Source organism: Centrocercus urophasianus, unplaced genomic scaffold (genome assembly GCF_019232065.1).
Source record: "Centrocercus urophasianus isolate 14NV4802_14NV808 unplaced genomic scaffold, USGS_Curo_1.0 seq_15, whole genome shotgun sequence".
In the NCBI taxonomy this organism is placed as follows: domain Eukaryota; kingdom Metazoa; phylum Chordata; class Aves; order Galliformes; family Phasianidae; genus Centrocercus; species Centrocercus urophasianus.
The window spans coordinates 35858439-35876034 of record NW_024884697.1 but is presented as its reverse complement, the minus strand read 5'-3'; the positions used below and the strand labels follow the sequence as shown (position 1 = coordinate 35876034).

General features: G+C 36.9%; 1 protein-coding gene across 4 annotated transcripts in view; it reads left to right on the top strand.

Annotated features, from left to right (window-relative positions):
• CAPS2 (calcyphosine 2) overlaps window positions 1-17596 on the top strand; it is a 31068-nt gene that overhangs the window by 1810 nt on the left and 11662 nt on the right. Inside the window, exons 3-12 of one of the 4 annotated variants that reach the window (XM_042816084.1) lie at window positions 756-802; window positions 1748-1793; window positions 1915-2034; window positions 6484-6639; window positions 8906-9028; window positions 11706-11773; window positions 13730-13849; window positions 14746-14820; window positions 15735-15830; window positions 15937-16030. In XM_042816084.1, the coding sequence (XP_042672018.1) occupies window positions 756-802; window positions 1748-1793; window positions 1915-2034; window positions 6484-6639; window positions 8906-9028; window positions 11706-11773; window positions 13730-13849; window positions 14746-14820; window positions 15735-15830; window positions 15937-16030 (945 nt within the window). The remainder of the gene's footprint in view (window positions 1-755; window positions 803-1747; window positions 1794-1914; window positions 2035-6483; window positions 6640-8905; window positions 9029-11705; window positions 11774-13729; window positions 13850-14745; window positions 14821-15734; window positions 15831-15936; window positions 16031-17596) is intronic. The other 3 variants (XM_042816087.1, XM_042816088.1, XM_042816086.1) reach the window with 3 other exon arrangements.

The window sequence follows — 17596 nt, the reverse complement described above, 5'->3', positions numbered from 1 at the left end:
TTTTTTTTTTTTTATTTCTTCCCTTCCCGTCTCCTCCCAAACCTAAATACCCTTTTCTGAAGACACCAGAGGCTGGTGGTGCTAAGTTTTGAATTCTCTTTTCCAGGGGTATGCTGCCAGGGTGTGTGGGGAGGAAAGCAATTAACAGTTCTGTGATGGCTTTCAAATCATGCATGCATTAGGCCACAGCTGGAAGCAGGATGCTTGCACAGTTCAGGGTGCAGTGCTGACATCTATATGTTAAAGTCTTTTAAAAAACAAGGTGCTGCAGAACATCTGTGAGCCACATATTTTTTTTTTCCCAACTGGAAGGCCAGCTGGAGGAATTGCTCCTGGCTCGATGTAAGCCAGCTGTCCGTCTGTGCTGTGGTTTCAGTTTATGGGCTGGCTGAGGGCTGGCTCAGAAACATTCCATGCCATCATCCATGTGACCTTAAACCTGGTGAGCAGTTGTTGTATGAACAAAATGAAACGTGGATTATTTTTAATCTATTAATAGTCGGTGTGGATGTTGTCTGTACTCTTAATGTCAAGAAGACTTTCTGTATTGACAAATACTGAATATTCTTGTTTCAAGATCTGTAAGAATCAACTTTTGGTGAAAAGCTTTTGTTTTGTCCTTTTCTTAGTGCTATCTCAGTCAAATACATACATCAGATATCTGGAGACATTGGTTCTAAACAAAGGCAGGCTGAAAGAGACAACTGTGTGTTTACCTCCTGACCTGTGTCAGCATTAATAATGTGTCCTTCTAGGGTTGGAGACCAGATACACGTGCTGCTCGGGGTCCTCGCCCCCCAGAGTAAGTCTGCTCATGTTTTTCTGAATCAGATTTCATCTGATTTCTTTAATAATTTACACCATACACTTGCATTTCTATTGATACGTAAATCAGCGTTGCACGAAATTTATCATCTTAAGGCTGTTTTCTGTGACATGTTAAAAGCAAAAATGTTCAATACATTATTTACATTAGTGAAGTGCCTTACAGCCACTGTATCTGTTATTTTCCAGCTGTGTGTCATTATGGCCTTGTTGTTCATATCTGCATCAAAGAACTTCAACTTTTTGTGTACTGTCAGTCAGTTTGTAATGAAAAACAACTGGAAATTAATGAGCTCTATTATTTGTAGAAGCAATCATGTTATAATAGGGTTGTTTGGAAATACTGGAAGTAAAATTCAGTCCCCCCCGAGGGTAACTGAGGTAAAGATGTAGGACACAGAAATTCTTAAATAAATCTGTGATATTTTCATTTCTTTAAGCAGAAGTGTGTGTGTGTGTGTGTGTGTGTGTGTGTATACACACTGAAGTATAATTTGCTCCCACTATGTAGTTAGGTTCCACTGTTTAGTCTAGTTCAGATAATTGAGAATGCTTGCATCCTGAGGAATTATTGCTTCCCTGTGGGCTCTCTGGTGACTGGTTGTAGAGGGATGTTTCCACAGACCTGCTGTGGAAAATGGAAATAAGAATTCTTGATTTATGATCTGTTGCTTTGCTGGGGCTGTCTGAGGCTGGGAAGGAAGGAGAACCTTGCAGGGGCCTTTGGGGTTGCTGATGTGACGGAGGAAAAGCTCATTGTCTGGCTCCTGAGGGGCTAATAGACGTTTCCTAAGTAGGCTGTTTCTGGTTGTAAGGAAACTTTTGTGTAGGTACTAATAGAAGTAACTATTGGAGTTTGTTTTTAATGTAACTGGAAAAATAAGAAACACATTGTTCCTAAAATCATTTTAACTTCCTGCAGGGTGCCATGCCTAGATCTAGGGAGGCTGGGAGATTCTGATGATGAGGTAATTATAAATTAATTTGGTCTTGAATGGTTTTTAGAATTCACGTGTTGCAAGAACTTACCAAATACATTTCTGAATATTAAAAACAAACAACCCGATCACTTGTCCTTTCTTGTTTTAGGATGGGAACTCTTACGTACCGTGCAGCAGAAGTTTTCCTCACACACGCTCTCTAAATTCATCTTCGGATTGGAGAATGTCGTTAGAAATGCCACATGGGCAGCATCTACCATCTCAACAGGTCAGTCTCTCATAACAAATCTGTTTAAAATGTGCCCCTTCAGTAGTAATTTGGAAAAAGTAGTTTAGTATTTTAGTATCCTCATACAGGTTTTTTTTTTTTTTTTTTTTTTTTTTTTCTTTCTCCTTCGATTACATTCTCAAATCCAGTTGCTTATGGTCCAAAGTAATTTTGTCAAAGGAGTTTCTACTGAGATGCCTATAGCATATTTTGAAAATCCAATGTTTGTTTAATGCCTGAGCTCATCTTCATTGGTAGATGCCTTTATCCTTCTCTTAGTAACTTGCAAGAGATATATTAATAACTAGCTTTATTAACAGTTTGTCAAAGAAACTGAGTAGCATTGAGATAGCATGTAACTCTATCTTTCTGATCTGTTTAAAATGTGAGATCAATAGTGATCATTAAGCATATGACTGAAAAAAAACAACCTAAGCTTACAAACAGTAAAGTATTCTTTCTATGGAAGAACAGTTACTTTTGAAAAGGGAACTTTTGGAATTAGGTACAGATATTTCTCTCAGACTTTTTTTCAGTCTCTTTAAAATATAACTGTTTGATATTAATTTTGAAAGTATGCTCAGTTGGTCTGGGCACTTTCATTGTTAAAATTTCCCAATCATCTACCAGCATTATTTTTTGGTTGACTAAAACTTAATCACTGCAAATCTTTGATGCTTTATAAGGAATATCAGTAGTACAGATGGTTCTGTAAAACATTCTGATTTAAAAATTACAGCACTGTTCAGGGTCAGCGTCCAGTATAATAAATGTAAGAGTTAATTGCTCAGATAGTTTTCCTTTGAATATTGATCTGAGTTAAGTTTGGAAAAAATAAGTGACAGTTTTTTATTTGACCATTCCATACATCTGAGATTTTGCTAATTACTATTTAATTTCTCTTTTTAACAGATTTCTAGAATGTCTTGTCAGATGAAAAGAGAGGTAGATTAAGCAATATACACTGACAAAGTTAGCGACCAAGTAGTAAACACAGCAGTGGATGGTCTGAAAGTGTAGTATATTTCAACATCTTTTGTGTTGCAGGAAGTAGCTTATTTAACAGTCTTCTTAATTTGTCATTCTGCATCCTAGGGTATTTTGAAAATGTTTCAAAAATCATAATTAGAGAGAAAATGCTGACGCTTAATACAACACTTCTCTGTTAGTGATCCCTAAATATTTGAGAGGTGAAGTATCTGGAGCTTTTAAACTAATTCAGGAAGCACCAACATATTTTTCTGTCATTGTCATGCACTTAACATAAGCTCTGTAATGTTCTATTTGTGCAGTTTTATTTGGTTAGAGTGCAGGAAATACCCTGACTTACCAGTGTTATCTGGAAGAACTAGGAAGTACTTTCTACTGTTTAAAAACCTATAATTTCAGAAATATTTAACTTAAACCTAAGAACTGCTGAATGGCTATGTCTGTCTAGAGCACTAGCGCTGCCAGAGATAAAACAATTATGAATACATTTACATATAATCTCTATTCCTAATTTATTGACCTGTATGGCAGGACTCCAGATTGGCTGGCACTCGAGGGTGAATCTGCCAGTATCATTTTGTTTGTATGACCAGGTGGTTTCCCAACTTGAAACAAAATATATTTAAATCTGAAATATTTAGTAGGTTTTTTTTTTGTTTTTTTTTTTTTAATAGAGAAAATATGGAGCACTGTGGAGTAGGAGAGAATTAAAAAGTTAGTATATAGCTTCATTCCTGCGCGTTGTGTCTCTTGCATGTACTCATGGGTGCTGTAAAATCAAACACTGAATTGCAGTAGACCAGTCTCTAGAGGGGGTTTGGTTTGATTGCCCTTGCTAAATGCTGTCTGTCTGGTCCTTGCAATTTCACAGTATAAGCTGTAGCCCCTGGGCTGTAAGCATGCTGCTCCAGGCTGTGCCTCCCTGTCCTCCACACTTTGTAGAAGTCGCTCTCCTGATTGATGTTGTCATTTTCTCCAGAGAAGGCACAGTCTCCTTTCTACCCCCCATCCCCTTCATGCTTCTTTACTTCATCCTGTCTTACTGAAGATAACTAGCAAAATTGTGAATAAAAATAGAAAAGCGTAAAACACATCCATCACAAAAACAAATAGAAGTATTTTTCTGAAGAGGTTTTCTGAATATAAATAACACTGATTTGCTGCAGCTTCTCACTTACTCTTTGTTATTGTTTAAGCTTCTGCATGCTGCCTGAAGCCTAACTCCTTTGTTGTTTCTTAAAGTTCACAGCTATTGAGTATGTTCATTAATTTAGGCAATATGTATGGATTGTACAAACTGAGATAACTGGACTAGGAGTGCTTTAGTTCTCAGAATATCTCTGTATCCAACAAAGGTATTTGTACACATTTTAAAATGCACCTGTAAGCACTCGGGGAAGAAAAAGAAAAGGCACAGCCCTGCCAAAAACAGCTTCTGGGTACTGGTGAATAGGAAGCTTAATATGAGCTTGCAGTGTGACCTCACAGCCCAGAAAGCCACCATATCCTGGGCTGCATCAAAAGAAATGTGACCAGCAGGTTGAGGGAGGTGATCCTGCCCCTCTGCTCTGCACTGGCCAGACGTTACCTGGCGTACTGCATCCAGATGTGGAGTCCTCAGCACAGCAGAGATGTGGACCTGTTGGAGTGCGTCCAGAGGAGGGTCACAAAAATGATCCAAGGGATGGAACACCTTCCCTGTGAGGATAGCTGAGAGAGCTGGGCTCTTCAGCCAGGAGGAGGCTCAGGGGAGGAGTGATTTTTCAGTATCTAAAGGGGACCTATATGAAAGAGGGAGACAGACTCTTTATCAGGGTCTCTTGCAATGGAACACAGGAAAAATGTTTCAGTCTAAAACAGGAGATTTAATTGGGTATAAGGAAAGTGTTTTTATGACAAGAGTAGTGAAGCACTAGAACAGGTTGCCCAGAAGTGTGGTGGAAGCCCCATTCCTGCAGAGAATCATGGTCAGGCTGGATGGGGCTCTGGGCAACCATCATCTGGCTGTAGGTGCCCCTATTCATTGCAGGGCAGTTGGACTAGAAGACCTTTAAAGGTCTCTTCCAACTCAAACAATTCTATTTTTAACTGCAAATTATCTATTTTCCTTTGTATGGCACTATAATCACAGTGCATACATACTTCAGTTGCTATACTCCTCTTAGCTTTGGATGCCTATGGTTTCACTTGGTTTACTTTTTTTTTTTTTTAATATGTTCATACAAGCAAATCTATCTAGCTGCAGGAATGATACAAAAGGTTGGTATGACTTTGACTGTTTCAAGGTCTTTCTTCCTTTCTTCTCCACTTTCCTTTATCTTGTCTGCTCCCTTTCTGCCTTTGTTATGTCTTAAATACTGTAGTGCTAAATTTACAGTAATGCATCTTCTGTTCATTTACTTTCTTTTAGCCATCTCTTTCTCTTCTTATTGTTTATTTTGCCTGACTTTTGGGGAGAAGACTTTTCAAGCAGTTCTGAAATCTTAAGATCACATTCCTCTCAGCGAGTGCCCTTTATTTCTATGTTGCTTGCTTCTGGGGCCCTGACTGAGCATTCCTTTAGCAATATATATTCCAGGTTCCTCAGTAACAGACTGTGTAAGTAAATCTTTCCAAAATAGGTCACTTTTGGAATAATAATTTGAATGTGGTCTTATCATTCAGGGATTAACTAGTAAAGGCATATGGATCCCCTTTTGAATGAGAAAGTTGCCCTTTAAAGAACGTTTTGAAGATCTGAGTTTCTTGAAAAAGAACTTTCTAGAACAGGACTGTTTACTGATGTCCATATCCAGCATTTCTACTTGACACATCTCATCTTGAGACATTTTTGTTAGCGTTGAGGAGATATCAATTAAACATTGAAGGTGTTGGTTATTCAGGAAGAGAAGAAAGAATGGAGTTTTGAGCTTATCATCTTGCAACTGTTTCTACTCATCTGCCTCCATTGCACAGACTGCTGAAAGGAATGTAAAATTGGGAAGATACTTAGTTGGCTTCATAGCCTTTTCAGCTGATGTTTTCAGGAAGGGAGTGGATCTCGTAATACTCATCTACTATTGGAATCTTTGACTGAAAACAGTCCATCAGCCTAGTTTCAGCCCTTCAGAATCAGTTGTCGGAATACTTGTTTAATTAATCTGTAATGTCTTATAGGACAGCACCAATGAATCTTAACTTTGCATAAATGTATTTGGTCGTGTACTAATTCGATTTAAAAAGAAAAAGGCAGATTTCGTAGAACTCTACAAAAATTCAATGTGAATTTGCAGTCATGCACTTTTTTTTTTTCTTAATGTGAAGCATAGTGTCAAATAGTTTCAGAAATTATTGCAAATTGGAATTATAAAAATGCTTTTCTCTTTTAAGATCCCAACCAGAGGCATTTATATTGATTACTCTTTCTGTAGAAAGAAAGACTAATTTGTATTGATTATTCTGCATTCTGTTGTGGAGCAGAAGACACTACCAGAAAATCTGCCAACCCCTACAGACAAATATAAACTGAAGTATCATCAGTATGAAGCAGATATGAAGGCAGAGTACAAGCAGCACACTGAGAGAACTGCAGAAAAGAAAAGAAACCACCTCCAATGTCCAGAAGCTTCAGTAAAGGTGCTGGCAAAGTAGTAATTGCATTTTTAAGTGGTAAATGCTTGTTGGTATTTCATTCAGTGTGTGGAGAAATTTGGATTTGTATATATATACATATATATATATATATATATGTATGTATATATATATATATGTCTTATATATATATTCTTCCATGTATTAATTTTAAAGACATTTCCATATATGCTTTTGGCATTTAACACTTAGCAGGGAATAGACTCTAGGAAGTTTACTTCAGCTGCTCTGTAGAATGAGAGATGGTGGTCCTTGTAAATACGCTTCTGTTCTCTGCTATCATAATGTTTGCCCTCATAGCGCATGTCTGGCCTGGGCACTGAGATTAGAATGATTGATGGGGATGAGCCTGGAGCCTAAGAAGATAAGTGACAGAGGAAAGATCTTGGTAAAATGTTTTTTCCAAATATGGAAATGCATTCAGGCTTTTTTTTTTTTTCCTCCCCCTGATTATTCTGTTGAATTAAGTTTGTACCGAGGACTTAGAAAAGAAATGGTGAAATAAGTGGTCTGAGCCTTTAAGAAATATTAGTGCTGAAAATGGACAGAAATATGGAGCTAAAAGAATGGAAAATAATATCTGTACTTTTTGTCTTTACCTTTTATAAGATCCAGCACTTGTAGTCTACAAAGCTTGGACTGCAAGCTGTGTTAAATCTACCAGGTTTCTTAATTGTTTGTAAAGTAAAACTAAGCAGCAAACAAGGGAAGATCAGGTTCTTGAGTGAAGATGCCCAGCAAGGAACAGGAAACAGAAATGAGCAGATTATATGAGGACTGGTCAAAGCTAGTCTGTTCTGACCACTTCAGAGTGTTAATGACATATAATATTCAGAATATTAATGGCTAAATACACAGTTGTTGAGCTAATAAGTGGTGCCTATTGCTTTTCAGATATAAAGTTTGTCATAATTGACAACGAGATTATTTTATTTGCTTGGTGTTCAGTAGCATGAGGAGAGATGGTTTTGTAGAAAACAAAGATTTTTTTTATTGCTTGGGCTAAGGTCTCTTTTGCATATATTACTTAAAATTTTAAAGGATTTTCTCCCCTTAGAGCCACACTTCTGATATTCAGATAATACTTGGAGAACATACAGAATCTTTATTTATGGGTACTCCAAGTAAAAACTGAGTGAAGAAAACAAATTTGTTGTCTTGTTAAGTGCTTTTATGTTTGATGGTGGGTCCATTCTGGTGTTTTGTTGCAGTATTACTTTTGTTTTTGTTTCCACTCCTGCACACCAGACTGACACAGTGATGTCATCTGTTTTCCAAGGAGTGAATCCTTTATATATTGTTCTGCAAACCCATCAAAAAGGTATTTATGTGACTGGCCAAGTTAGTCTGAAACTGAAGGATTGGGCCCAAGCCTAAACACAGAGAAAAGGCAGGACTGGCCCATTCCAGTGCGTTTGGGTTCAAGACAGGTGAATGTCAAGCACCAGAAGCTGTGTCTGTCAATTCTTGTGGCAGATATCAATATAATATCTAACTAAGAAAATTAATCCGCTAGACATTATTACTATCTTATTAAATAATAAATCAAGCCTTCATTGGATTTCAAGATATTATTTTGTTCCATTATTGAAACTTGTAACTTTTCTTCCCTGAAAAGAAGCTGCTCCTGCAGTAGTGTGGATAATAATTTTTCCCTACTGATTTGTCTCCCATGTTTCCTTTTTTCCAAGGTCTGTAATCCTCCATGTGGGAAATACTTCTGTAATCTACTCAGGCTGATTTAGAAGTCTCTTAGAGCCAGTTCACCCACACTCTTCAGTTCTTTCTCCTATCCAGGCAGTATTTTAACTTTGCTGATCAAAAAGCAGCGCCTCTGTGACTGAGATCTTATACACCTGATGGCAAATCTTTTGCTTTATCTTCAGTGTTCTTAAACAGAACAGGGAGAGCTCTTGTCTTCTTCAGAGAGGTACTCACAGTCCACTTTCTCCCTGACTTGCTGCTGGTTTTCAGCAAAGTTTGTAGAACCATGATATTTTTTGAGATTTTTTTTTGTTATTTGCTTGTTTCAGTATGATTGGAAGTTGGTAAGCATTCAGAAGTGGGAAGGCAACACTAGTGAGCAAAATCTGTAGGTTCTGTTTTAATAGAAAGCTAGGCTTACAATTTCTTTGCCTTTTTAATTATCATAAAAGTCGGATAAAGAAAATTCCAAAAAATGCTTTTTAATAAATTAAGGAATTTGTTTAGATGTTAAGAATTTGATTTCTGAAAATTTATTTTTGCTTAGGGTTCACAGTTTGAAGGTGGGCGCAATGATGGTCTTACAGCTCTTGATGAGAAAGCTCTCCTGCAACAATGCTATACAAGCAAGCCCTACAATATGCAGCACAGTATGAGGAAATCAGAAGCTGTAAGTGTTTTGGCTGTTGGACTGTTAACTGTCTCTATACTTGTAGAATGACTTGAAGGTGTTCAGTAGAAGTTAGGCTCTTGATGATTTGGTCCTAGTCTCTAATTGTCATCACAGGAGTTTAAGCATTTGTTTTGACAGGAGCTGAGTTGAGTAATCCAGTGAGCAATTTTAAAATCTCATTTGCAATGCTTGTTCTTTTTTAAGCTGTAATGTGAATAAGTGAGAACGCACGTTAAAAGCCAGTAAGTACAACTAAAAAGACCAGTTGAGTGACTTGTGTGAATCTGACTGTACTGTTCTACGTCTTCTAGTCTCTAGCCTGTACATGAGCCTGTATTCTGTGGTGCATGGATTTCATGATTCTGTCAGCTTTTACTCTGACTCGTTTCCAGAGTAAATGGTCTAAATTTTCCTCATTAACTGTTGGAATGGAGTATGTGATTGATAACCCTCTTCGTAAGCAGTATGGACTCTGCTGTTGGCATTAGATTAGCTGGCTTTGGATGTCTCCAAGCTCCAAGGGTGGATTGAATTCTACAGCCTTTATCAGCAACAGTGTTTCTGTGCTGCTTCACTATTCCCTTTGTGAAGTACTTCTTCCTATCACCATTGTTAAGCCTCAGAGGGCCCAGTTTGTAACTTTGGTCTCCTGATGGCTGGCTGTTATCTGAAGGAAAAAAAAAAAAGTTTGGCTGTCGTCTTTGCCCTTTGGTTGTAGGATGCTTTTAGAACACCCCATACCTGCTTCCTTTGCAGTCTAAACAAAACCAGACTCCCTTAGTTTCTCTTTCCAGTTTCTTCTGTTCAGATCCTCTGTTGGATCCTCTCCAGTTTCCTTTCATCCTTATTAATTTTGTGGTGAAGGCAGCCCCCCAAACTGGAAACAGATGCAGCTTTGCTGTTACAAGAGGAAATACTAACTTCTCTTATGTTGACGTACTCAGTATGTTTCTTTTATTTCTTACGTAGACACAATTCTTACTCCTTTTAGGACTGTTCAACAGGACTATTGTCCATGTAAGGCTAAATTTTAAATTTGGGGTCATTTGAAGTGGTGAAGAATCTTAAAATTTTAGGTACTGCTTGATTCAGTATTTTCACGTGCAGAGTGATGGCCTTCAGAACTTCATTTTGAAGGTATTATTGAACAGAATTAGCATTCTAACATCCTGATGGAATAATAAGCCATGATAATTTTATGAGACTATGAAAGTAAATAAAATAAATGAAAAATTGTTTGTTCATTACTAAGCACTGAAGTTCATGTCATTGCAAACATATGTTTGATTTCTGGTCTTGCTAAAATGAATGTGAATATTGTGCTATTGAGGTCACCATTCATTTTCATGATCAGAAAATCTCTTTAGAAAGTACTCTGACGAAGACTTTCCTGTTCATTATTTCTAAAATAAATCTAAAAATCTATACAATACAGTTGGTATAATGGGCAGGAGGGGAAGTTTGACGTACTTTCAGATTAACTACTGCTAAATCAAATAAGCTGAAGAAACTGATAAAAGGAGCAGTGCAGAACAGCCAAATGGCAGGTACACTGCAGCTGGCATGCTTTAAAAGGAAGCCAGCAGGTTTCTGAGGGACTCTCTGAAGCTCTTTTGTTACTGATTAGCACTCATGGTTACACAGGCTGCCTATCTCTTTCTTGGAGCATCTCTTAGGTTCTCTCATGTTCAAGATTCTGATAGAAGTGGTAATAATAGAAAAAATTAGAAGTAACAACTGCTTATGTAATAATTAAATTGGATATGTGTTGCCTCCATTGTAGGCATTTGATTTTTAAACTACATTTAAACATTTGCTTAATAATACGCAGTACTTTTAAAAGTTTTGTTTACTATGATCATTACTGAAACTTTTAATGCTAAAATAGTCTTTTAAATTTTCTTGAGGTTTGGCATGAGAATTACCTTATCTAATATGAATTACAGTAAGCATAAAAATATCATAAATCTTCAGCTTCAGAACACATTATAAATCATTGAAGAGGTTGCCTAAGCTCCTAGAAAGGATAATCTCTCTTTTCTCACAGGTAAGATGGGAGGATTGAAAACAAATATCAGTGTAGCAAAGAAGTTCAGAGATCTGGAATGTGAAATGAAGCAAGATAGTAGAGCCTAATTGTTGCCAGTGGCCTCCATGCTGACCGTAGGCATCCTCATGTGCCTTTGGTTTCTCTTGCTGTGAAATGAATAATGATTGATAATCAAATACTTTACAGTGAAGGGCGCAAGATTGCGGTTGAGCGTTATCCTAAAAATGCAGTAAGATCCTGCTAAATCACCTTCCTCCTCTGAATATTTGTTCTTTTACAAGAACAAGTTATTCAGATTGGCCTTTTCCAGCAGAAAATTGTTCTGGCATGCAGCAAGTATGAACTGAGGATTGAGACTATATCTTTAAAGAGTTTTTAGCTAAACATTGCTGGAGGTGGAATCCCTCTCTCTGAATGTAGATCTGTGTGTAGCAGAGAACATTATTTGTCTTTTAGTTACACAAATAGGATTTGATTCAAAAGGATGGAAAAAACCTTCAAAATTCCAAATGAATTGTAACATTAATAGGATTAAGACATCTGAGTGCTGTCTTAAAAGCTAATTTATTTTTTGAAGTGCTTGTTGTTATATTCCCTTTGCATTTGGTTACTTTTCCATTATAGGAGGATGTTGCTGCAGAGAGAAAGAAACAGGCTGTAGTAGAACAAGTGATGCTAGATCAGTTATGCAGGTAAGTAGATTTTTAATGTAAAACTACGGCTTTCCTTACTGAAGAATTTAGGTCTAGGAGTGGCTTCTCTCGCCTATGTGTTTTGATCATCTCATTGCAGCTCATGTTATGCAGTGCTACTATTTGTAAAATCCCTTTAAATGGAAATTGTTTTTCATTTAAAAGACTCCGTAATTAAAAAAATCAATTTCAAGTGCTTTAAGTTCCTTTTTCTCTGAGAAAAATTGTTAATTTTATACCTGAAGCTTTAAGGGTTTTACAATAACAGTACATAAATAACCCTCTTGTACCTCTGCAAAATATATGGATTCCTGTCGTTACAATTATTTTTTATTTTCTATCCTAAGTCTGTTACCTTTATTAATATTCTTCTATTAATATCTCTCTGAAGTTGCAGCGTAAGTTTAGGTTGGATGTCAGGAGACACTTCTTTACAGAAAGGGTTGTTAAGCACTGGAATAGGCTGCCCAGGGAGGTGGTTGGGTCGCCATCCCTGGATGTGTTTAAAAACCATTTGGATGTGGTGCTCAGGGACGTGATTTAGCAGAGGGCTGTTAGTTAGGGTGGTATGGTTGGGTTGTGCTTGGACTCAATGATCTTTAAGGTCTTTTCTAACCTGAGCGATTCTATGAAGGAGTATTATACCAGTGTTAAGCATGCAGGAAATAAGGGAGCAAATGAAGTTAACTGATTGAGGTTGTACAGGGAAGCTCTCGAACTTCATTGCTGTCCTTCAGCTCTGAGAAATCATTGGTTCTATATAGAAAGATTTCATCATAGGTTAAGGGGAAAAAAAAGTAACTTACCTGTGAAGATGAGTGTAATTAAGACATCTTACTATTGTTCCTATAAGTTTGTTCTCGTTTCTGTGTATGCTGTAATATTTCCGAGTTTTACCTAAGCTGTCTGGTCGTGGTACTATGAAATGGTATAAACTGGTGTAACGTAATTTCAATTTCATATTACTTTATGCTTGCTAAAAATTTTACATAAGTAGCTCCTGCTGTAAACCCTTCTGTTGGCAAATGTCAGAACAATATTCAGTAGTGCTGCAGTTGCATCAGGATGAACTTTGTATTTAAGAAATCTCTCTATTTACCTTCCATATATAACCATGCCAGAACTGCCAAATTGGTATCAGAGAGCAAAATGTTAATCGAGGAAGATTAGTTCAAAACTATTGCACAGCAAATCTATTAACAAAAGTGCAAAAGGTATTTTGATTTGTTTTAATAGAGCCAATCTTGCAGTAAAATCCTTGTAACTGATACACACTCAGTGTGGATCAAAGAGAACTCTATAAACATAAGTTGTATCAGTACAAAATTATTTTTCCTTCTGAGTATTTTTAAGGGTTCTTTTCTCTTGTTTACTTATTAAACAACTACAGAGAATATAAAAATGTTCAGAATCCAGTTAACTTGTTATCTGTGAGATGGGACTTTGAGTTCCTGTAGATTGGGTGAGTGCCTTGGCAGTGGAGGTGCCTGCGTTTTTGTTGAGTGATGCTGCTAGCCAGTACTGGTAACTCCCATCACTGATTGTGGAGGGATCCAGGGATAAAGAAAATTGAAGATGGAATGTTTACTGAAATGAGGAAGGGGAGAATAAAAAATCTCCATAATTCTAAGGAAATAAAGTAATAAACACGTCCATGCAAAGTATACTTGTTCACTACCAGATTGTTATTTTGTATTCTTAATTTAGAATAATAGATTTCGGAATTTTAAAAACAAAAAAAAAACCCCAAACCCACCAAATCCCAACAAAAGAACAGCCACCAACCAAATAAAAATAAACACCCTTCTCCCCAAATTTTTTCAGCTATAATAGCTAAATTCCATGTGCTATTGTTGCATTATTGTGAGGTTTCTATTTTTCAAAGAAAGAACATAAGAAGTCTGAAGTGCCCACTTGATACAAGTTAGAAGGCTGATCCCTGCTCTTTTTCATCAGAGCTGTCATAAGTGATCCAGAACAATCCACACGAGGTGATGTTTCCAAGGAAGCTCATGGACATTTGGGACTTGGGACTGCACCCACGCGTTTTAGGAAAAGAACACTGCATGAAACAAAGTAAGTTTTCTCTAGTGATCATTTGTTTAGAAATATTCTCTTTTTTGTTGTTATTTTGGGATCTGCAGAGTCTCTCCTTGTCTTTCAGGTGTTTTATTCCTGGCTTGGAACCAACAGCTTCATCTCTTTCTAGACTCCTCATTCTGTATAATTGCCTAGTGGGACCTTATCTGTGGATTCTCTGTGTAAAATGTTTATTCACAGTATTTATAAAACATGGGAGAACCAACTTAATCTTATATTGATATTGTTCCTCCCAGAGTTTTGCCAGCCTTTTTTGCATGCTTGAGATCCTGTCGTATCCTTTTAGAGACTTCCATCCTGAGGTGCATGAAATTGCATAAATATACATCCATAAATACTAATGTAGATCTTCACAGTGTAATCATGCTTTTCTTCTATGTTTTGATTTCTTTTGCAGTAATTAAATGTATCGGCATTTAAATTTTATTCCTGGCCTGCAAATATTGAAATCATAATTCCGATGGCTTAAGAAAAATTGAGAAAACATTTTGCTTTTCAGCATTTCATGTTGAAATGTGAATCTGCATTTCCTGGTTTTATTCTGCTAATCTTTTTCAACATGCAGGCAAACATGATGGGTGGTAGAATTTTAATTCTTGACAAGTGTTCATAAACAAAAAATCCCATTCACGTCTATGCTTTCTGTAGATGTACTCTCATATGATGTAATTACAAAGTGCCTTCCACACTGCAACTCTGAGTTGCTTCCTACTTCAACTACAAGGATCACCTCTTCAGCCAGTTGCCACGGATACCATATTTCACTTTTTTTTTTTTTTTTTTTTTTTTTGCTGTTTTGGAACAGCTGAATTTCATATAACATTCTTTTGTGACCACATAGTTATCACTAACATGCAGCATTATTTTTACAGAATAAGGACGAAATCAGGATTAACTGAAAACATGCTTTCTAACAAGCTACGCTTTGATAGTAGGATTATATCCAGGTAATTACAATTTTTTTGGAAGCTTTTCGATTCTGTGAATATGTGAATAATGATTGTAACTCTTCTGAAATAATTAATTATAATGAACTTTCTCCGTTGTATGTATAGGAAAAAATGAATATGCAGTGTAGATGAGTATATGTGTGTGTGTGTGTGTGTGTGTGTGTGTGTGTGTGTATATATATATATATATATTTATATATATATATATATATATAAATATACACGTGTGCACTTACAGTATAAAATTTGACCTGGCTCATAGTGCCATTGTGCAGCATTAAGATGCATAAATCATGCTATGTTACCATCATGTCTGTCATAGGATAGTGAGGTGTCTGTGCAGGACAACCACTGCAAATTGGTTAATGAAAAATTGTATGGTCTTGTCTCGTGGTATGTGGCAACCACTGTGAATGGAAGGGATGGATTTGTGTTTCGTTTGTGGATTCTTGCGTACTAAACCTTGTAGGTTTAAGGCAGCTTTGAAACTGATCTGAATTGAGTAGTGCTGGCATAAACATGTTCTTCTGCACTGAAGCAGTGAACTGTATATACAGGCAAGGATTCAGCAGAATAGCTTCATATACCATAATAACTACAGGTAGTCCAGGTTTAGGTAATCTAGTTAATGAATGAAAATTACATTGGTCTACTAAAGCATGAAAATTTGATAGACTTTCTTAACATGATGGAGAACAGAATATTCCATGTAGATTTGGTCACAAATCCAGAAGAGGAATTCTACAGTGGTTTGGAGAAAGTAGATAGCTTGTAAGAGGAAAAAACATTGTGCAATATGGAAGAGTAGACACAGAGTGGGTGCTTCAAAATAGAAGTACTATTTGTGTTTGGGTTGAAATAAACATGTATGTATGTAACAATGTAAATATTCTTTTCAATTTTCCTTCCAGAAATGGTCGTGATGCTTGTAGGGACTTGATTGGATTCTTTTTTACATGTGACAAATCCCTTACTGTATATGAATTCCGACAGTTTGGAAAAAACAGGTAGGTTAAGTTTCTTTTAAAAAGGTTTTAGAAAGTGTGTTTAACTTTACTTAGGAAACTTACCAAAACGTAATTGTTTTCAGGTTGTTTCTGAATTATTTCACAGAACAAATGCCTTGCCTTTCATTCAGAAGGGAGTTTATCAACATCAGCGAGGACAAAAGAAGGGAGAAGCTTATGATCTCAGTGATTTCTACATCGTAAGTGTTTTTCTGTTGAACTCAAGGCAATGATGTTGGCGAATTTGAACTAATATTTCAGTATTCAAATTTTAAATTGTGGTATATCATTTGGGGTCTTCCTTTCAGTAGCATTTTCAATTTATACATTTTTCAGGAGTCTGAATTATTGTTCATGTTTCAGAGATTCTTCTTTTGGCTTCAGTTTGTAGTATTCCCACTAGAGGGCAGAAGACTGCAGATAGTGTAGACCTATCTGTAGAAAAAACATGATTCACGGAGTCTTGAAGATGAAATAGAAGACCAAAGCGCTCTTTAAAAAAGTAATCATCTTTACAAGCTTTGCTGGAATTTTTGATAAGAGTCAATGTCTAAATATTTTTAAGCACGAGGGAATTGTACGTTAATTGGTTTTAACCCAGAAGTTTGAAAATATTGACCACCAGCTATTTAAAGAGAGCTTTTGTTACTTTTTCCTTGCAGAAAGTGATTGAAACATCATTTGAATAAGTTGCATGTCTAATCAAGTTTATACTTATTTGAGCATTTGCGACTTCATCCGCCAGCTAACCTGATTAATGATTATGAATCACACTGGGTTAAGGGTTCCTGACTTATAAACACTAGCATAATTTTTCAATTACGGCATGTTTTGTCTGCATCCTCCTGAAAAAACTTAAATTTAGAGAAAACAATGTATTGGAGTGAAGTATTGAAACAGTCAGGAAGAATGTAGGCCCTCTCTGGAAGGAAAAAGGAAACTTGGTCATGAGGGATAAGGAGAAAACTGAGGTGCTCAATGACTTCTTTGCCTCAGTGTTCACTGGTAAGGGCTCTAGCCACACCACCTACATCGACGATAGCAATGGTAAGAACTTGGAGAAAGTAATCTGCCTGCTGTAAGTGATTATGAGGATCAAGACCATCTAAAGAACTTGAAGGTGCGTAAGTCCATGGGACCTGATGAGATCCATCCATGGGTTCTTAAGGAACTGGTGGATGAAGTTGCCAGGCTGCTATTCATGATACTTGAAAGCTCATGGAAGTCTGGTGAAGTTCCCACTGGTTGGAAAAAGGAAAACATAACAGCCATTTTCAAGAAGGGGAAAAAAAGAAGATCTGGGGAACTACAGGCCAGTCAGTCTCGCCTCTGTGCCTGGAAAGATCATGGAGCAGACCCTCCTGTAGGCCCTTCTAAGGCACGTGGAAAAATAAAGATGAGGTGGTTGGTGGTAACCAAAATGGCTTCATCAAGGGTAAATCATGCCTGACAAATATGGTGGCTTTTTATATTGGAGTTACAGCATCAGTGGATAAAGGAAGAGCAACTGATGTCACGTACCTGGACTTGTGCAAAGTGTTTGACACTGTCCCACATGACATCCTGGTCACCAAATTGGAGAAAAAGGGATTTGATGGATGGACCAGTCATTGGATAAGGAATTAATTGGCTGGATGGTTGCACTCGGAGAGTTGCAGTTGAGGGCTCAATGCCCAAGTGAAGTTCAGTGATGAGTGGCATTCCTCAGGGATCAGTCTTGGGACCAGTGTTATTTAACATCTTTGTAGATGACACAGACAGTGGGA